At 48.0% G+C, this 21286-nt stretch overlaps 1 protein-coding gene and 1 non-coding gene across 2 annotated transcripts; one reads left to right on the plus strand and one right to left on the minus strand.

Annotated features, from left to right (window-relative positions):
* Positions 1-303: 303 nt before the first annotated feature.
* On the minus strand, positions 304-376 carry TRNAG-CCC (transfer RNA glycine (anticodon CCC)). The gene has a single exon. It is a non-coding gene; the product is annotated as a tRNA-Gly (tRNA).
* Positions 377-3260: 2884 nt separating this feature from the next.
* On the plus strand, positions 3261-10569 carry LOC132353938 (kallikrein-5-like). The gene is given in 6 exon segments (XM_059905441.1): positions 3261-3303; positions 5100-5361; positions 6595-6821; positions 6824-6850; positions 6984-7117; positions 10075-10569. Coding segments are annotated over 6 exon segments (849 nt in total). The 3' UTR covers positions 10231-10569.
* The last annotated feature ends 10717 nt before the right edge of the window (positions 10570-21286 follow it).

A 21286-nucleotide genomic window follows, 5' to 3' on the forward strand; every position in this document is an offset into this window, starting at 1 on the left:
AAGCAGAATCTCTGCACGTTTGGTGTTTAAGGTGTTTGTATGTCTACTAGAATTTTACCTACTGTGGGGATAGTCTTGTGACTTCAGCTTGGAATGGGTCATTGCTCTGTGATTTTTAAGTTAGAGTCATCCCAAGTTTATATCCAGTGTTGGGATACTTGAAAGAATGCAATGTTGATCATATTTTTAAAAATATTTATTTATTTATATACTTATTTATTTGGCTGTGCCGGGTCTTAGTTGCGGCACGCAGGATCTTTAGCTGCAGCATGCAGGATCTTGATTGCGGCATGTGGGATCTAGTTCGCTGACCAGGGATCGAACCTGGGCCCCCTGCATTGGGAGTGCAGAGTCTTAACCACTGGACCACCAGCGAAGTCCCAGTTGATCATATTTATAAGTAAAATATACATAGATGTATAAATTTATTTACATGCTCTGGAAGCTTTGCCTAAAAACTGAAGGACTTCCAGAAGAGATGGAGTTGGTTTTAGAAATGTAGTTTTTAAATGTTTGAAGATATTTAATTAACTTAGTTTGTAACTGGGACCCAACATTATTATAAAGACTTACCTCATTTGCTGTGCAAAAGTTTTTAAGTTTGATTAGGTCCCATTTGTTTATTTTTGTTTTTATTTCTATTGCCTTGGGAGACTGACCTAAGAAAACATTGGGGGCTTCCCCGGTGGCTCGGTGGCTAAGAATCCGCCTGCCAGTGCAGGGGACACGGGTTCGAGCCCTGGTCCGGGAAGATCCCACACGCCGCGGAGCAACTAAGCCCATGTGCCACAACTACTGAGCCTGTGCTCTAGAGCCCGCAAGCCACAACTACTGAGCCCACGTGCCACAACTACTGAAGCCCGCGTGCCTAGAGCCCATGCTCTGCAGCAAGAGAAACCACCGCAGTGAGAAGACTGTGGGCACTGCAATGAAGAGTAGCCCCCGCTCGCCGAAACCAGAGAAAGCCCGCGCGCAGCAATGAAGACCCAATGCAGCCAAAAATAAATAATAAAGAAAATAAATAAATTTTTAAAAAAGACTCAGCCATATCCTTATAAAAATAAAAAAAGAAAACATTGGTACGATTTGCTGTACAGCAGAAATTAACACAACTTTGTAAATCAACTATACTTCAATTAAAAAAATTAAAATGCAAAACGAAAACAAAAACCAACAACAAAACCCTTCCTGTAATCAAAACACATATTTGGAATAAAAAGGTTTGTAAGCTAAACTTAAAAGACTGTAGGCTTAAAAGAGGTAGGCTGCTGGATTTGTCACCTTAATGCATGAAATATTCATTGCAATAGCCAAAACAAACCTCAGAATTTTATGTTTTTAAGTTTTTTTCCCTATACACTGAAACGAGTCTCAGGGCTCTAAAACCTCCCGTTCAACAGGTGCTGGATTACAGAAGTGAACAAGACAGCTTTGTTTTTGCCCTCAAGGAATGTGAGAGCTGCAAAGGCAGCATCTCCAGGCATCTTTGTCTATTTTTCTTCACAGACAGATCTGAGTCTGGCACACTGTAGATGCTCAGTAAATAGGTGTCAGATGAGTCTTTGGCTCTTATGTCCTAGCGGAGACAGAGACTTGGAGACACAGTTAGAGATGGTTGCATAGAGTTGGGGGCAGACAGAAAGAAGAGCTGGAAGGGATAAGAGGTCAGAAGAGGCAGCCCTGGATGGCCCAGGAGCCGGGGAGGGAGGAGGCACCTTTTGGGTTCCCTACCCAGTGCCCCATTTCCCAAGAGGCCGGGAGCCACCCACCCCCTATCCTGGCCTCTTGGCCTCTTTCCCCATTGACAGGTGGCCCTGCCCAAATCTCACCCACGCCTGGCTGTGCCAGGCACACTGTGTGAGGTACCTGCGGGGGGCCTAGACTGGATCCCCGCCCCTTTGTGCCCGGTGGCCCTGGTCACAGGGTGAGGGGCAGAGAAGGGGTTGAGGGGGGTCCCTCAGCAAAGTGGCCAGAGTCTTCCTGGCCCAAATGGAGGGTGAGGGAGATAGAGGAAGAGAAAGACACAAAGATACACATACTCAGAGCCAGTGACAAAGGGGTGGGGGGGAGAGAAGGAGGAGGAGAAGGAGAAGAAGAGGAAAGAGAAGAAGATGACGCAGGGATAGAAACAGAGAATAGGGAGACAGAGAAGGGTAGTGTCACAGAGAAAAGAGAGATAACAGAAAAGAAAAGATACAGAGAGAGACCCAGGGGTGTAGAGAAAGAGAGATGAATTGAGAATCACAGAAACACATAAAGGGGCCTGAGGAAACTTTTGGGGTGATAGTTCATTATCTTGACTGGGGTGATGGTTGGAAGTGTGTGGGTCAAAACTCATCACATTGTACACTTTAAATATGGTATATTTATTGTACCTCAGTTTTACCACAATAAAGCTGCAAAAAAAAAATACAGCAGAAAGAGACAGTGGGTGGGCGCCTTATACTGAGAGAGACTCAGGAAGATTCCGAGCGAAGCGGAACACAGAGAGAAGGAAGGGTAGAAGGAAAGATGAGGAGAAGCGGGGTGGAGGGAGGTAGAATGAGTGAAGGCACGGGGAAGACAGAAAAACACCTGCGCTAAGGGCGCTCCAGAGCTGGTGAGACGCCAGACCTCCGGAGACCCCTCCCCATCCCGGGGCCAGGGAGGTAGGGAGTGGCCTTCGGGACTGGGTGGGGGGTGCTCTGGGGGTGGAGATGGGGGGAGGCCGGAGGCGTGGTTGCTAAGGCCCGGCAGGGCGCCTCACTACCCGGGAATGCGCCCCAGGGATCAGTGGGTCGTTACAACCCAGGCCGGGTGCCGGAAGCAGAGGAATAGGCGGCTGCAAGACACCGGCGGCGGCGCGGGCCTGAGAGTCTGCGACTGAGCTGGGAGCGGGTTCCCCGCCCCCTACCTGGGGGACTTGGCAGGTGAGGGCTGGGGGGTGGGGCATAGGAAGGGAGAGATGTCTTTGCGTTGGCTCTGGTCTGGGATGCATCCCCCATCCTCTCTCCATCCTCTCTCTCGGAGACTGAAGGATGCTGGATGTTGATTCCTCTGATGTCTGTAAGCCCTGAGTCTCAACTCATCTCAGCGCTCTGGGTGGGCCATGTCCTCGTGGTCCCTCTCTGCTCTGAGAAACGGGGGGGGGGGGGGGGGAAGAAGGTGGGGGTGGGATAAGGGTTCCCAGAATCACCTGGGCCTCCCCACTCTCTTTTCCTCCCCGCCCCACCCCCCGCCAGGTGCAATGACCTTGGCTACAGCTGGACCCCTGGGCGCGGATGGTCGGTGCACTGTTCACAGCACTGATTCTGGGGGTGACAGGTACCCAGAATCCCAGTGTGTGCACGCAGGCTAACTGCATCGTGGGGCTGTCAGTGACTCTGTGTGGCACTGGGGGAACACGTGTGACTAGTTATGGCTCCAAGGCTGGGTGAATGTGAGTCTGTCTTTATTTGTGATTGTGTGTGGCTATGTGACTGCTACCGTGTGTGTGTGTGTGTGTGTGTGTGTGGTGCCTTTTCCCATACTGAGTGACCGTCTGTGACAGGTGTGCCTACTCTTTGAGGCTGTAGATGTGATTGTGTGACTGAGTGTTTGTGCATTTAGGATGCTGTGTGTGTATCATTGACTGTGAGTGTTACTGTGTGTGGCTGCTTGGCTCTGTGTATGTATAACTGTAGGTCTCTGTCCCTGTGTGACAGGATTGTGTGTGACAAAAGTGCTTGGCACCATGACAATGTGTGGCTAGGTGCCTTCGGGTAGCCGTTTGTGACTGTGTGCTTGTGGTTGGGTGCAAGATTATGTGTGGCTATCTTTGCAAACATGTGACTGCTTGAGGGTCTACGTATGGGTGACTATGTGACTGTGTGACTGTAGGGGGCTGTATGTGTGATGGTGCAGCGCTGTGTGTGTGTGTGTGGCGTGCCCATCCCTCCCGTGACAGACTGAGTGTGCAGAAGAGGCTGTCACCACGAGACAGTGGCTGTGTGAAGGCGGATGATGCTAGGTGACTTGTCCTGTGTCATGCTTGGTCCACTGAGTCTAACCTTGTCACCATGTCACCATGCTGTGTGCAGAAGTGAGTGGCAGTCTCTACCTGTCTGTACACGAGGCATATATACACAGGTCACTAAAACACTGTGTGTGAGTGAGTGAGATCATGTAAGGCTGCCCCCGAATGTGTGTACCTGGGAAGCGTGTGTACCACGAGGCAGAGCTATGTGTGTAACTGTCCCTATGGAGACGACGCACGTCTCCCTGTGTAACTGTGCGTGTGCACGTCTGTGACAGCCGTTGTGTGCCTGTTTCTTGGACTGTGTGCATAAATGAAGACAGCAACAAGGGCTTCACTTGTCTGGGTCCTCAGCAAGAATATAAACAAGTGAACGCGTGAACAGACGATGGGGGAACCGGTGATGCGGTAGGATATCTATGCCCCTATCTGCAGGTTTGTGTGAGGGAGAAGGGTATTAGCAGGATAATTCAGGAGGCACATTTGTGTTCGAGAATTCGCAAAATAGCTCTGCTCTCCATCCCCCCACCCCACGGGAGCCCCACCCCAGTCTGAGCACTTTTCCTGGTTCTGCTCCTCCAACTCTGGCCCAGCCCACAAGCTCTGACTCTGCCCCTTTTCCCCATCCATACCCCAAGTCCAGACTTTATCTACAGTCAGGGATCCTTGAGCTGTGCCCCGACCCCAAGAAAGGCCCAGCCTCTTTGGCTCTCCACCTCCGGTCCTGACCACAGTTCCTAGAACCCAGCCCCTCCTTGTTCTCCCAAAGTCAGGGCTCTTTACAGGATCGACTCCTCCGCGGGACCCTGGCCTTGGCCCTGCCCGAGTCGATTTCAAGCCCCTCCCACACCTCAGGCTCTGCCGACTCTAGCCCAGACCCCATTCGCTAAGGCTTGACCCCACCCCTCACTTCTTAAAACCAGGTCCCGCCCCTAGAGCGCTGCACGCCCGCCCCCGCCCCCACGCAACAAAAGCGCCCCTCGGAGGTCAGAAGTCCTCTGGCTGGTCTCACCTCTTGATTATAAGCCCCGCTCCCTGAGTCCAAGCCCCGCCCCCAAGCTCCATTTCCCGCCCCCCGCCCCCCCGCCCCGTTTTCTGCCCCCAGAGCCTGTTCTCGCAAATGGCGTTGCTTCCTGCGACAACTCCTCTGCCGTCGGGCCCTCCGGGAGCACCCAGGGCCTCGGACCTGGGGCCGCGGAGAACACCCGGGCGGCTGACGGCACCAGCAGCCGCCTCGTGAATGGGACCGACTGCGAGAGGCACAGCCGGCCGCGGCAGGGTGCGCTGTTGCCGGAACCCAACAAGCTCTACTGCGGGGCCGTGTTGGGGGACTCGCCGTGGCTGCTCACGGCCGCCCGCTGCCGAAAGCAGGGAGTGGGGGGCTCCAGAGGAGGGCTGAGGGGGGTGGGGCATGGAGGTGGGGGGGATGGGACGGGGATGAGGGAGCAGGAGCGGGTAGAGCTGGGGATGGGATTTAGAATAGAGCTGGGGGGCTTCCCTGGTGGCGCAGTGGTTGAGAGTCTGCCTGCCAATGCAGGGGACACGGGTTCGAGCCCTGGTCTGGGAAGATCCCACATGCCGCGGAGCAACTGGGCCCGTGAGCCACAACTACTGAGCCTGCGCGTCTGGAGCCAGTGCTCCTCAACAAGAGAGGCCGTGATAGTGAGAGGCCCGCGCACCGCGATGAAGAGTGGCCCCCGCTTGCCACAACTGGAGAAAGCCCTCGCACAGAAACGAAGAGCCAACACAGCCGTAAATAAAAAATAAATAAATAAATAAATAAATAAAATTTTAAAAAAAAGAAAAGAATAGAGTTGGGGAGGAGAGTTGGGGTGGGGATGGGGTTAGATTGGGGAGGGGCTTGTGGTACTGCTGGGAGTTAGGGATGAATTGGATTTGGGGCTACGAATGCAAATGTTGGATGGTTAGGAGTAGAGATGTGACTTGGTTTGGCTTTAGAATCGGAGGTGGGATGGGACAGGATGAAGATGGTGTTGGGTTAGAGACAGGAGTGGGATTGGAGATGGCTGAATTTGAAGTTGGGAATGCATATGTTGATGATTTGGAGGTGGGTAAAAGATTGGGGCTGGGGTTAGGGTTGGGTTTGGGGTCGAGAATGAGTTGGATTTGGGTTTGGTCATAGGCTGATGGTTTGGGATGAAGATAGAATTAGGTTTGGCTCTAGAATTAGAGGTGGGTGGAGATTGGGATGGAGTGGAGATAAAAATGGAATTGGGATAGGGTGGGGCTTCGGAATAGATGTAGGATTGAAGACGGGCTTTGGATTAGAGTTATGGGTGGGGTTGGAGATGGTTGGCTTTGAGGTTGGGCATGGTTAGATAGAGTTGGTCTTGAGACTGCATATGTGGGTGGTTTCTGTGTGGGGAAAGGATTAGGGTTAGCGAGGGGGACGGGATGGAGATGGGTTTGGAGTTGTGACTGGGGCGGGGATAGGCATGGGGTTGAAGATAAAGATGGTGTTGGGGATGGATTTGTGGATAGGGGTGAGATTGGGGTTGTGAGTAGGTTTGGCGTTGGGGTTGACATTGGATATGGGGATAAGGGTCAGAGTTGGTCGTGATCAGCTCCATCTTCCTCAGAGTTTTCAGAATCCATCTTGGCCACCATTGCCTGTCACGCATATGTGAATCCGGGCAACAGCTGTTTCAGGGGATCAAATCCATCCCCCACCCCGGCTGTTCCCACCCCGGCCACTCCAGCGACCTCACGCTCATCAAACTGAACAAAAGAACCCGTGAGACTCCGCATGTCAGGCCCATCAGCATCTCCTCCCATTGTCCATCTGCCGGGACCAGCTGCTTGGCGTCTGGTGGGAAACAGCCAGCAGTCCCCAGGGTGAGTGTCCGGGTCTCTTTCGATGCCCACCTGTGTCTGCCTTCTCCCCCTCTCTGTCCCTGAGCACTCTGCCCCGTTCCCATCTTCCTCCGCCGCTCACTGTGGCCCTGCTCTGCATTTCTCTGTTTGACAGCTACCTTCCCCAGAGTCCTCCAGTGCTTGAACATCACTGTGCTAAGTGATGACAGGTGCAAGACGGCCTATCCAAATCAGATAGGTGACACTATGTTGTGTGCTGGTGCCCAGGCCGGCAGAGACTCCTGCAGGGTAAGGCTAGAGACTTCTCCGTTCATTCAGCAGATACACACTGAAACCAGCCATGTAACCCGGAACCTTGCTATGTGCTGGGGACCCTGCGATGATCAAATCAGTCCTCACAGAGCTCATATTCTGGAGTAGTGCTGTCCAGTAAAAATATAATGTGAGCCTTACGAGTAATTTTATTTGGTTTTTTTTCCCCCCACTGTGCGGCATGTGGGATCTTAGTTCCATGACCAGGGATCGAACCTGTGCCCCACTGCTGTGGAAGCATGGAGTCTTAACCACTGGACCGCCAGGGAAGTCCTTACATGTAATGTTAAACATTCCAGTAGCTACATGTAAAAAAAGTAAAAAACAGCTGAAATTGACTATTATAATAGTATACCCTATTTAATCCCATGTGTCCCAAGTACCATCATTTCAAATGGTAATTAATATAAAAGAATTATGAATGGAATGTTTTACATTCTTTTATTCTCACAGTAAGTCTTTGAAAGCCAGTGTGTATTTTTTTGGTTTGTTTTTTCTTTTTTTTCTATTTTTTCCTTGTTTGTTTGTTTTTGGTTTGTTTGTGCCAGTGAGTATTTTTACACTGACAGCATATCTCAGTCTGGACTAGCCATGTTTCAAGTGCTCAAGGGCCCCATATAGCTAATGGCCACTGTATTAGCACAGGTCTCAAGGGAGAGCTCAAGGCTGTGTTGTATAGAAGGGCAGGATGTGCCCTGAATAAAGATATCACATCTAAGGGCCACCCTTCAGACAATATACATCACAGTTTTGTCTTATTTATTTTGGCACATTTCAGGCAGATGCAGTCTTAAGTGTCTCATTCCCATAAAATCTGTAGTATGAAAGTTTTCTGACAAATGCTAGTAAAATGTCTTAAAGAAGGAAAACAGAAACCCATGGTAGGTATTTTTAAAAGAAAATATTTAATAGAGAGGATTGATCACAAAGTTGTTGGAATAGCAAAAAGGTTAAAAAAAATCCTATGGTCAGGGAACTGCATAAACAGGGTAATTTCAGAGAGTGGTAAGGGCTGTGCAGGAAATAAAACATAGTTTTATGAAAGCAAGTGATGGGGGGGGCAGTATTTGGAAGGGTGATTGGGAAGGCCTCAAAGAGGAGCGGAGATTGAATGACACAAAGGAGCCAGCCTTGCAGAGGTTAAGGGCAAGAAAAGCATGTGCAAAGGTCCTGAGGCAGGGAGGAGTTCGGCTGATTCAAAGAATAAAAAAAGAGCCAGCATGTTTGGGGGACAGGGGTTGAGACTGGAGAGATGAGTGGGACCCAATGTTCAGCAAACATTTCTTCATCCCCAGTACAGAGCTTCTTTATATTCTCATGGGAGCTTTATTTGTTGAGGATGACAGAAATTAAACTGTTACAGCTCAGGACCCTTCCCTGTATTCAGGTCCCCAAAGGATCTAGAGGAATGTAAATTAACAAGCTCTCTGCTGGCAGGATGTATGTTTCAGTAATATTGGTGTTTAGTAAGCTGTGGGCTCAGACAGCACTCCAGTCCCCTTCTGATGGCTGGGAAAAATCTCCCCACCCACCTCACCCACCCCCGCAAATCTTACAAATGTGACAGTTGCAGCAACTCCCCAGATCTGCCAATTTAATCTCTGTCCTCACTTAACACTGGAAGCACCCACATCTGGAGAGAGGGATGGGTGGAGGGGTTTTTATCAGAAGAAAACACATCTAATTTGGATGTCAACATTGTAAACCACTTAGCCTTTCTGTAGCCAAGGGTAGTACCTTGCTATTTTTTCCCTAGACCTCGAGTGGCTTTTTCATACCAGAGTGTGGTCTGGGTGTGGCCGCTAAAAGCAAGAAATAATAACAGTAATACTAATACTATAACACTAATAGCAGTTAACTAATTGCCAGACACTCGTTTAAGTGTTTCAGATGCATCAGCTCAATTTACTCATTTAAGCTTTATTATTAACTCTATTTTACAGACTAGGAGCCAAGGCTCAGAGCAGTTAACTGCCGAGCAAAAGAAGCTCTGTAGGGATGTCAAACAAGGGCGAACAAAAAATGATGAGAGAAATCAAACCACAAGAAAGTTGAAATTTAGCGATCGGGGCAGCTAAGCTTTTTTTGCCTGGGAAAGAGCGTCTGCATTATAATGGGGAAAGAAGCCAGGTTGTAGGCATTTTGCGTAAACATAAATAAGAAATGACAGTAAAGAGTGCTGAATATTATTACAGAAGGGTAATTACGGGGAGCTATGGGGGATTAAGCACAGGCAACCTAAATTAGTCCAAGGGAGTGATTCTCAACCCCAGGGTAATTCTGACCCCCCAGGGCATGTATGGCAATGCCTGGAGATGCTTTTCGTCATCGTTACAGCTGTCTGCTGGGGAGGGAGGGGTTTCCTAGCATGTAGTGGGTAGAGGGGTGCTGCCAAATGCCTTACAAGGCACAGGACACCCTCCCGTAGCAAAGAATCGTCTGGTCCCAATGTCGGCGGTGCCCAGGTTGAGAACCCCTCACCCAGGGGCTGAGAATTGCCTCTCTGCAAAAGTGAGGTATACGCACAAGGCGGATTGGTGTCAAGGACGGGTGAAGGGTGAGCAAGGGAAAGGAAGGGGTGTCCAGTAGGAGAAACACAATATTCAAAGGTTGGAGGGGAGAGTGAGAGAGAAATAGAAGGAAGCACAGAGACACACAATGAGGGAGACAGACAGAAAAGAGGTTGGGGGTTGGGTAGAGAGGGACAAAGGGGGTTTCTAAAGGGTGAACGTGGGGTGAAATATTAATATTCTCTCTCTCTGTGTCTCTTTTTACCTGTGTCTCCCTCTCTGTCATTGTCTGTGTCTCCTCATCTCTCTACTTTTCTCACCCGTGTCTCTATTCTTGCTGCCCTGGTCCTTCCTCATCTATATGACTTCCTCCCTCACCTCCCCACATCGCTGCCTCTCTGTGCCCCTCTCTCTCCTCCACAGGGTGATTCCGGAGGCCCCGTGGTCTGCAGTGGTTCCCTCCAGGGCCTTGTGTCCTGGGGGGACCTTCCCTGCACTGAGCCCAACAGACCCGGCGTCTACACCAACCTCCGCCGGTTCTCCAAGTGGACCCAGGACACTATGCAGTCTAATTCATGAGTCGTCCTAGGACCCGGCATTCTGGCCTCCCTCGCCCCCTGCAAGTCCCCACCCCTGCAGGGACCCCAGCACTCCTTCCAGGCACCACTTCCTTCCCCAGAATGTTGAGGTGGTTCATCTCTCCACTGCCCCTACCCCAGTCTCCTGGAATCAAGGTCCCCCCCTTTCCCGGACAGTGGATGGACACGTCCTTCTGGTGGGATCCTGAAGACAGTTCCCATAATGACCGGGGCGAGAGTTGCACTGCACCTCTGTCTCCCCAGTGCTTCCTTCCTCGGGTCCAGAGTCCACCTTCTCTGCAGCTGTGACCCAAATTTGGCCCCAGAAATAAAACGTCTGAGAAGTGGGCTCCGTGTGTGGTCTCTTCCTGAATAGGCGGGCAGCCAGGGACAAGTCACTCACCCCTCGGCACTGCTGTGTGTACTCTATTAGGTGATTTCAGTTGCAGGAAACAGATTCACTCGATCTGCTTTTCACTTTATTCATAACTATTGATCGACTGCCAGGAATGTGTCCAGATGCCGGGGATATTGCAACGGGCAAAACAGAGAAGAATTCCTGCTGCGTGAAGCTCCGCCTGTAGTAGGGGAAGACAGACGATAAAAAGACAGACAAATACATTATATACTATAATAAGTATGTGATATGAATAAAAGGAGAACAGGGCATGAGGAAAGAGAAGGAACGTTGGGGGGATGTGTATTTACACTGGGAGGTCCGAAGGGTGCGGGAGAGCAGTAGCTACTCCGACCCCCACCCTCACCCCAAGATGTCCACATCCTAATCCCTGGAACCTGTGAATATGTGACTTTATATGGCAAAGGGACTTTGCAGCTGTGATTAAGGATCTTGAGAGGGAGAGACCAGTAGAATCCAAAGGGTCCTTATAAGAAGGAGGCAGGATAGGGGGTCAAAATGAGAGAGAGATTGGATGATGTTATGCTGATGGCTTTGAAGATGAAGGAAGGGGCCATGAGCCTAGGCATGTAGGTGACCTCTAGGCAATGAAAAGGGCACAGAGATGGATTCTCCCCTAGAGCCCCCAGAAGGAATTCAGCCCTGCCCGTCAATGCCTTGATTTTAGCCCAGTGAGACAACATTTTGGACGTCTGACCTCCAGAACAATAAGAGTACATTTGTGTTGTAAGCCACTGCATTTGTGATCATTTGTTACAGCAGCAACAGGAAACTAACATGAAGGACTTCTCAGAGGAGGTGTCATTTGAGCTGAGACGTCTGGGATGAAAAGGGACTAGCCCCGTGAATGTCTGGTGTTCCAGATGGGAGGACAAGTGCAAAGGCTCTGAGATGGGGACAGCCTGGGCATTTCTCAGAACGCAAAGAAGACCAATACACCTGGAAGCTGGTTGGTTTGTCTTCCTAAAAAGTTGGGAAGCCACCAGAGGTTTTAAAGCCAGATGGTGACGTGCGCTAAGAAGATCATTCTGGCTGTTGGTGGAGAACAAAATGGAGCTGCTTATTGGCCAGAGCTGAAAAGGGAAGGTGCGTTAGCAACAGACTATCCATGACTTGCAGTTGGAAAATGTCAGGACAGAAGCAGCTGCCTCTGGGATCCCTCACTCTTCCCCCACGTGACCTTGCTTTCACGGTCTCTCTCTTCTCATTTCCTGCAAGGGGCATCCTCTGTTTTCCCATCATCCCCCTGATAACTGGCTCCAGCGATTGGCTAGTCTTAGTTCACAGTCGAGGGAGAGAAAAAACCTGATTGGATGCTCACGGGAGGTGCTGACTCCGGGTCCAGTCAGCTATGGCCAAGGGGGTGGGGCCGCCTGGTGCAGGTGGACCCTCCAGTAACCCTTTCCGCAGCAGCAGCGGGCTGTCAGGGAAAAGGGCACATCCGGAGACACGAGATTTAGTCTTCAGCATCCAGATGTCAATGTTATATTTGTTTGGTTCACCCAGACTTTTATCTATAGTTGTAAACATTTCCTTCTCACTGTGGCCAAGTATATTATTTTGTAAACGTACTTCAATTTAGTTACCCATTTTAACTGTGCATAAGCATTTGAATAGTTTCTAGTTTCTCCAACGGTTTTAAACCATTTGACTTTTTCCTAATGTAACGTTTGCTAAAGCGTTGGTGAAAAGAGTTTAGGAGAAGCAGTGTACTTTGATTGTCCAACCACCCCATTCCCATGCTTATTCCCCCTGATGACAGAACCCAGAAGCATCCTGGATCGGGTTTAGGCTCAAGGGTGAGCAGGAGATGAGAAGGGAAGTGTGTGGGCCAGGAGGCAGAAATTGTGGATTGTGAACTTGTCTGACTCAGCACAGGGCAAGCTGGGCAAAACTGAGACGTAGTCATCATTCTCTGCACTGCATTACCACCTGGGACCATCTGTTGCTCGGGGTGGCACGTGACCTAAATAAAGAGGTTCACCGGGTGGCCACGTGAGCCAGTTCTAAGCAGTAAGACATGAGCTGAAGTATGATAGATAACTTGGGATGGAGCTATAGACAGGAGGACAGACTGGGGAGGAACGTAAAGATACATGTAAACAATAGTCAGTGTTCTAGTTCTTGGCCTGGATGTTGGGTTCACAGATATTTATTATTTGTTGAAATGAATGAATGAATAAGTAAAATAAAAGAGGGTCATGCATGGATCAGTGTTTTAAAAAAAAAAAAAAGACATAAGCTGAAACCTAGCAGCTGGGTTTTCCTGGGAGGCTTTTGTTTTGCTGATAAAAGGGAGAGCATTATGTTTGGTCCTTCCCTCTCTTCTCACCTGGCATGGAGGTGCCCGGAGGTAGACCAGCCACTATGAGGATAAAAGCCACAAATAAAGATTCGATTGCGGGATTTCCCTGGTGGTGCAGTGGTTAAGAATCCGCCTGCCAATGCAGGGGACACGGGTTCGAGCCCTGGTCCGGGAAGATCCCACATGCCACGTAGCAACTAAGCCCGTGCGCCACAACTACTGAGCCTGTGCTCTAGAGCCAGCGAGCCACAACTACTGAGCCCACATGCCACAGTTACTGAAGCCCGCATGCCTAGAGCCCGTGCTCCGCAACAAGAGAAGCCACTGCAATGAGAAGCCCACGCACCGCAACGAAGAATAGCCCCCGCTCGCTGCAACTAGAGAAACCCACTCACATCACCAAAGACCCAATGCAGCCAAAAATAAATAAATAAAATAAATAAACTTATATAAAAAAAAAAAAAAGATTCGATCGCAAGAAGCAAGAGGAAACCTGCATTGTTGGCGACTTACTTAAGTACCTGCTCCAGGCATGGACTTCCAATATCTGGGCTGGAAACAGAGAGAATAAAACCTCAAGTGTCTGGGCTACTGGAGCTGGTTTTCAGTATGCTGATACAGAGGAAATGGTGGGGGAAATAACGTTTCTAGGAACTAAATGCTGAGCTAAGACACTGTGCAAATTTTCCTTGGCAGGTTTGACTTTCCCTTCCTGGATGAGGATGTGTCTTTTCCCATGAGGAGGCTGGCTCCAGAACCAGGATGGGACAGATGTCAGTAAACAGTTTCCAATAAGGGTGGAGAGGATCAGTGTGTTTCCCACACGGTGATGTAAGCGGTGAGAATAGGGCTGTGGTGGTGCAAGAAATAAGCTTCTTGCCCTACTAGACATTAAGACATACTACAAAACAAACTTAATGTATTTTTTAAAGTGAGGTACTAGTGCAAGAACAGACAAATGGATCAGAGACACAGAGCAAGAGCTCAGAAAGAGGCCCATGGGAACTCAATGTAATTTTATATACTCTATATAAAATATGTTAAAGTAGCAACTCAAATTAATGGGGGAAAGAAGGTACACTTAATAAATGGTGTTAAGAAAACTGGCTCATGGGACTTCCCTGGTGGCCCAGTGGTTAAGACTCTGAGCTCCTAAGGCAGGGGTCGGGGTTCGATCCCTGGCCAGGGAACTAGCTCCCACATGCATGCCGCAACTAAGAGTTCACATGCCACAACTAAGGAGCCAGTGAGCCACAACTAAGGAGCCCTTGAGCCACAATGAAGGAGCCCACGTGCCGCAACTAAGGAGCTGGTGAGCTGCAAAAGGAAGAAAGAAGGAAAGAAAGAAAGAGAGAGAGAGAAAGGAAGAAAGAAAAAAAGGAAGGAAGGAAGAAAGAAAGAAAGAAAACTGGCTCACTGTGAGGAGAAAACTAAATGCAGATTCCTATCTGACACCACACATGAAAGTGGACTCTGGAAGTATTAAAAACCAATATGGGAAAGATACACTTATAAGGTCAATAGAAAAAAAAAATCAAGGAAAATATCTTTGAATCTCTGTGACAGGGAACGACTTCTTAAGACTTCAAAATCACAGATCATAGGACAAAACATTGATTAGGTGCATTATGTCAAAACTAAGAATTTAGGTTTAAAGGAAGGTAAGACAGACCATTAATAGGCATTTGTCAGAATGGGAAAAATTATTTGTAATATCAAAAATGGACAAGGGACCAATACCTGCAATAGGCAAGAAGCACCTGTGAAATGATAAGAAAAAAGATGGACACCGTTTGGGGAAAATGGGTAAAGGGTATGAATAGGCAATTTGTAGAAAAGCTATGCATATGAGAGGGTTGTTCAAAACTCATTAGTTACCCGAGAAATGTAAATTGAAACAAGGAGAACTACTCTACACCCATTAGGGTGGAGAAAATTAGAAGAATGGATAGCGTCAAGTGTTGTTAGGGATGTACACATATTAGAATGTTCAGGTACTACTTGGGTAAGGGTGGTGCTTTCAATTCTGAGGAAGGGTCTGGCACTACTTCATCAAATTAAGTATACACACACCCGATGACTCCGCCATCTCTCTCCTGGTTATACATTCCAAAGAAATTCTTACACACCCACAAGTGGACACATACAAGGATATGACTTGCAGTGTTCTTTGCGGTGTCTGGGAGTTGGTAGCCATGGAGTGTCCATACCGAGGGAGGTTGTTGGGTGAATGTGTGGACACCCTCCATGGAGTCCCTCCAGTGGGGCAGATGTATGAACACAAACAGCATGGATGGGTCTTAAAAACACGGTGCTTGTTTGAAAAGCAACTTGGAAGAGAATGAGATGTGTGATCCAGGGCCGATTACATACATTGAAATTACACACACATAAAAACCACACTGTATGTTTTGTAAGACTGAGGGAGGGTGGCAAGAAGGAAGGGGGGGTGGGAAGAAGGAAGGGGGGATGCGAAGGAAGGAAGGAAGGGAAGAAGGAAGGATAAAAGAGGGACTCTGTACAAACCAGTGATGATAATGTTGATAATGGTGCATAGATGATGTTCAACCTCCGACCTAAGGTCGAAAGGGAGTAAAAAATAACCTTGTCAGATTGTCAAGCCACATCTTGCATGAACACTGCCCAGGGGCAGAGTCCCTTCTGCAAGACTAGGGAAGCTCTGTGTGTGTGTTGTGTGTTTCTACTCACTGTGGCCACCTTCTGATATTATTGTATATCCCTAACTTGTCAAATCAGATGCTTTATCTAACCCGACATGGCTGATTCTTGCTTGATCGACCCCCCAACACACACACCACATGCACAGGATTGGCTCAGGATATCGGAGAGGCCGAGACGAAGGGCGAAAAGTGCCATCGGGTGTGTCTCAGAAAGCCGGTGTGTCCTCCACCCGGTGTCCTCACTCTTGAGGTGCTTGATCTTGGCTAGAAACCGAGGTCAGGGAGTGGCCCCAATTTTGGTGGTGGGAGGATTCCACACACCAGATAAGCATCTAATTGTTGGCTACAGAGAGGCTGGCAGTGGGTTACCTTTTATTAGTAATAATAATGATAATGATGACAGCTACTATTTATTGAGCACCAGACACCTCACTGCATTCATTGCATGCCTTGTCTATCCGGTTCTGACAGCAGCCTCTCAGGAGGGAGGTTCTCAACAAGTCGGGAGGCGCTCAACAAGTCAGGAGGCTGAGGGGCAGTGAGGTTGGATGAATTTGGCCCAATTTCTGCAGCTGGTACCTGGCAGAGCCAGGATGTGAATCAAGGGAGTAGGAGGCCTAAGGTGATGCCTGAAACCTCAATGCCCTTGAGCCAACAAAAGCAGAGGGACATAGGGCCAAAGCAAGGGAGAAGTGTGATGATGGCAGGGGGAGGGAGGAAACTGGAGGGGGGAGGAGAGAAAGAGAGGAGGGGGGAGAGACTGAGAGCTTTAAAGAAAGAGAGGCTAGAAGAGATTTAAAGACAGATATACACAGGTTAAAGAGGAGAGAGAGAGAGAAGCCAGCCCTTTGGGGAACCTTAAATAGAGACTAAAACAGAACTACAGAGAAAAGTCCTGAAGAAGGACTTAGGGAGATGGAGAGATGGTCTCAGCAAGATAGAGATAGATAGATAGATAGATAGATAGATAGATAGATAGATAGATGGTGGATAGATAGACAGTAGATTGACAGACAGATGATGGTTAGTTAGAGGAAAGAGATAGAGACACACACAAAGAGACAGAGACAGAAAGAAAGGCAGGAAGTATTCCTACAGTGAGAGTTTTAAGGGGCGGGGGCAATCCTGGACCCGGGATTTCCTTTGCTGACCCTGATCTAGCTCTCCCTGCACTTCCAGATGCCTAAGTGCCCCCTGAATCCTGTGGCCTTGCCGCCTGACCTCCAGAGACCCCACCTCTTTTCCCCCAGGCCCTGGGCTGAGTACCCCATGGGTAGTGTCCGTCCCGTTAGGAAAGAGGTGACGGATGTTGCAGATCTGCATCTGCTTCCTGTTCTGTACCCGTGGGACTATCTCATAGGGCTACCATGAGCATTAAAGGAGAGAATGCACATAAGGACAAGCGCAAAGAGCCTGGCACAGAAGGAGCATGTAAAAATAGTCGTTTCTGTAATGATTATGAACATTATTACTGTTGTCTTGGAGTTCCCTAAGCTGCCCGCACAATTGCAAAGACAGTCATTGACACTTAAGCCCACGCCTACCAGCATCCCCTGGGTGCTTTCTAAGAGTAAATTTTTTTTATAACATCTTTATTGGAGTATAATTGCTTTACGATGGTGTGTTAGTTTCTGCTGTATAACAAAGTGAATCTGCTATACATATACACATATCCCCATATTTCCTCTTTCTTGCGTCTCCCTCCCACCCTCCCTATCTCACCCCTCTAGGTGGTCACAAAGCACCGAGCTGATCTCCCTGTGCTATGCGGCTGCTTCCCACTAGCTATCTATTTTACATTTGGTAGTGTATATATGTCCATGCCACTCTCTCACTTTGTCCCAGCTTACCCTTCCCCCTCCCCGTGTCCTCAAGTCCATCCTGGCCCCTCCTCAGACCAACTGAATCAGGAGTTGCAAGTTAGCACCACCTTGAGGCCCATTGAAGAACTGACTCGGGGAAGCCGTGAACGTGGCAGGACATTTGGAGTCCCACCACCCTGGGTGCCAGTTCCTGGGCTAACTTTGAGCAATTTACTCGACCTGTCTGAGCCGTGGATGGATCAAACTTCTTACGTGTAACACCGAGATGACAGTTCCACCTTTTGCACAGTGCCTGCCCCAGAGTTGGTGCAGAAAAATTGTTCTACCACTTTGAGGATGCATCCCTGTTTCCAAGACAGAGCCTAGACGTAATTTAGGAGGCAGGCCACTGAATCCATAGTATTAGGGTTAAATTGTGTCCCCCCCCAAAAGATATGTCGAGGTCCTAATCCCCAGTACCTCAGAATGTGACTGTATGTGGAAATAGGGTCATTGCAGACGAAATTAGTTAAGATGAGTTCAAACCGATGTAGGGTGGATCCTAATCCAATATAACTGTGTCTTTATAAGAAGAGAGAAGATGATGTGAAGACGGACACACAGAGGAGAATGCCATGTGAAGACGGAGGCAGATGTTGGAGTGATGCAGCTGCAAGCCGGGGAAAGCCAAAGATTGCCGGCCACCAGCAGAAGCTGGGAGAGGCAAGGAAAGATTCTACCCAGAGTCTCAGAGGGAGCACAGCCTTGCAGACACCTTGACTTCGGACTTCTGGCCTTCAGAACTGATTTCTGTTGTTTTAAGCCACCCAGTTTGTGGTACTTTATTACAGCAGCCCTGGAAAATGAATACACATGGAAAGGTTGATCGTCTATGGAAGTTAGATAAGGGCATTAGAAAATATATCAAGATCCCTTTTCTCGAGAGGAAGAAATCAAAGGTAGGTCTACTTTACAACAGAAGATACACAAATGGCCAATAAGAACATGAAAAGATCTCAACACCTTTAATCATGAGAGAAATGCAACTTAAAACCACCATCAGACAGATGTTCATAGCAGCTTTATTTGTAGCGGTCCCAGACTGGAAGCAGCCCAGGTGTCCAGCAACAGGAGAAAGGATAAACAAACTGTGGATATGCCTCAGTAATTAAAGAGAACAAATTACTGCTACCTAAGTGAATCTCAGGGTGAAAAAAGCCTCACACATACGGTACATACCTATATCTCCATTTATATGAAGAACAAGCAAAACTAACCTATGGTAGAAAGAAATCAGAATGCTGCTTGCCTCTTGGGTGGAGGTGGGGATTGACTGGGAACTGGCATGAGGTGATGATAAATGTTCTACATACTGATAAGGGTTTGAGTCACACAGGTGTGTGCATTTGTCAACGCTCCCTGAAAAGTACAGCTTAAGTTTTGTGCATTTCATCGTATGTGAATTTTCCCTTAGAAAAGAAACATAAACAGAGTTTAACTTATAGTAAATGACATACATATATATTTGAGGGTTTAGGATGAAGTGTACAGATGTCTGTGACTTACCATGAAACGCATCAATAACAAGACAGGTGGATGGATGGACGGATGGATGGATGGGTGGAAGGTCAACAGACGTGATAAAGCAAGTATGGTGAATTGTGAATGGTGGAATCTAGGTAGCAGGTAAATGGGCGTTTGCTGTGAATTTCTTTTAACTTTGCTGTATGTTTGAGAATGTTCATAATAAAAACGTTGGGGGGAAAGTAGGACCTGTGTCAGTTGCAGTGGCTGTGTTCTTCCCCATCTTTAGTGCCACCACCTTAGCCAAAGTTGCTAACCACTCTTTCTTAAACATTCATTCATTCAACAAATCCTTACTAAGCACCTATGATGTACCAGGCACTGTTCTATGTTCCCAGACCATAGCATTGAACAAGTCAGAGAAAGTCTGTTTGATGTAGCTTTTTTTTTTTCCCCCTGGAGGAGGAGAGAGACAACAAACATGTATAAATATGTGCTATTTCAGTGAGGACATTAAATGCTATGAAGATGAATAAAGCAGCGTAAGAGGACAGAGAGTACTTGGGAGGGGGGTTTATTTTCCATCAGCTGTACAAGAGAGGTAACTCAGATCACAGACCAGAAACAGTGAGGGAGGGAGTCACGGAGAGGATAGAGAAGGCTCCAGAATGCGTGGCTGATGCAGACACAGACGCACTGGACTGTTGTAAACTCCTCTCTGCTTCCCTGCACTGGTCTCTGCGTTCGCTTTTGCCCTCTTCTGCCCTTCATCACAGCAAACAGAGGGGGGTGAGCGCTGCTTTGCAGGGAAGGAGGTGCTTTTTTTCCCTGCAGATCAGCAGCATGGATTGTTAGGCTGAGTTGAGCTTGCTGTGGAGTTCGGTGATGGGGATGGACCCGCTGGATGATAATGTGGGTTATGGTTAATTTGACCAAGAGAGGCAGGTCACTCTCCGGAACGGCTGCACCCCCCTCAGCCCACCAGCAAAACCTGAGGATTCCTGCAGTTCACGTTGCTGCTGCTGCTTAACATTACTCAGCTTTCCATGGCAATCGAACAGGTGTAAAATAATACCCTGCCATATTCAACCTGCGTTTCTCAAATCGTTAATGATTTTGAGCCCTTCTCCACCTGCTTGCTAGCTAAAGATGTAGCTTTTAACTTTCAGAAGACATGAAATATTCTAAAATGATCACTCGAACAGCTGTAGTTACCCAGAACAAACGTGTGAACAGAGTTTGCATAACCATCATCTTCACTAAGGGTTCACAATTTATAGGTGATAATAAAGAACCTGAAGAGGTTCAAGCAGACAAACTATCCAGGAGTTAAGTCACTGGAGATGAATACACTTGGCTTAACCGGGGACTTTGTCCCACTGGGCAAAATTAGTGTTGTTTTGCTGCTGCTGTTTTTCTTCAAACCTTTATAACTGATTGGAATATATTTTTTTAACTGTCTGCCTTATCTTTTCCACAAAGGAGGACGCCCACATCAGGGCTGTGTATTCTCAGAGGCACTTGTGTCATCTTTTCCTTCCTAAATGTTCTCATTAGGTCCCATGATACCATGTGGCCTGAGGTTTTCTTTCATCGCAATTTAGGCTGAAGCTTGAAGTGCACTTGAAGCTTACAGTGTTCTATTTCCTTAGGGGCGAAAGGAAATGAACATTCAGCCCAGGTGTAATCCTGGAGACCTCTGGAAATAGGACAGAAGGAAGAGGTGGGTTGATTCTACTCTTGAATTGAAAGCTGATCTTGGTTCTGAAAGCTGTGGGTCTTCGTGTGTGTGAATGTGAAAGAGAGCATGGGTGTGTATGGATGTGTGGGAGTGATTTTGTGTGCATGAGAGTGAGTGTGTCAGCATTAATGTGTGAGTGAGCATGAGAGAGTATGTGTGAATGTGTGTATGTGTATAAGTGTTTATTTCACTTCACATAATGTCCTCAAGCTTCATCCATGTTGTAGTATGTCGGACTATCCTTCCTTTTTAAAGCTGAATAATATTCCATTTTATGGATATACCACATTTTGTTCATCCATTCCATCCATTTTGGTTCTTTTTTTCCCTTCTGACTTTATTGAGATATAATTGACATACACAAGTCCCCTACATAGGAATATTCAAGTTACAAGCTTTCAAAGATGTGAACATGTGTTCACATGTCCAATCACATAAGTTAGTTCATGGGTCTGGCGTACACTGTCACGTGCGTGCATCCTCTACAAGTGGTTGTGCTTTTGTGCACTTTACTGTACACTATTGTATAGAGTACAGTACAGTAGCTTTATTTCAAGCCCAGGATATCTGGAAGCAAGTGTAAAAG

This window comes from Balaenoptera ricei, chromosome 19 (assembly GCF_028023285.1).
Source record: "Balaenoptera ricei isolate mBalRic1 chromosome 19, mBalRic1.hap2, whole genome shotgun sequence".
Taxonomy (NCBI): domain Eukaryota; kingdom Metazoa; phylum Chordata; class Mammalia; order Artiodactyla; family Balaenopteridae; genus Balaenoptera; species Balaenoptera ricei.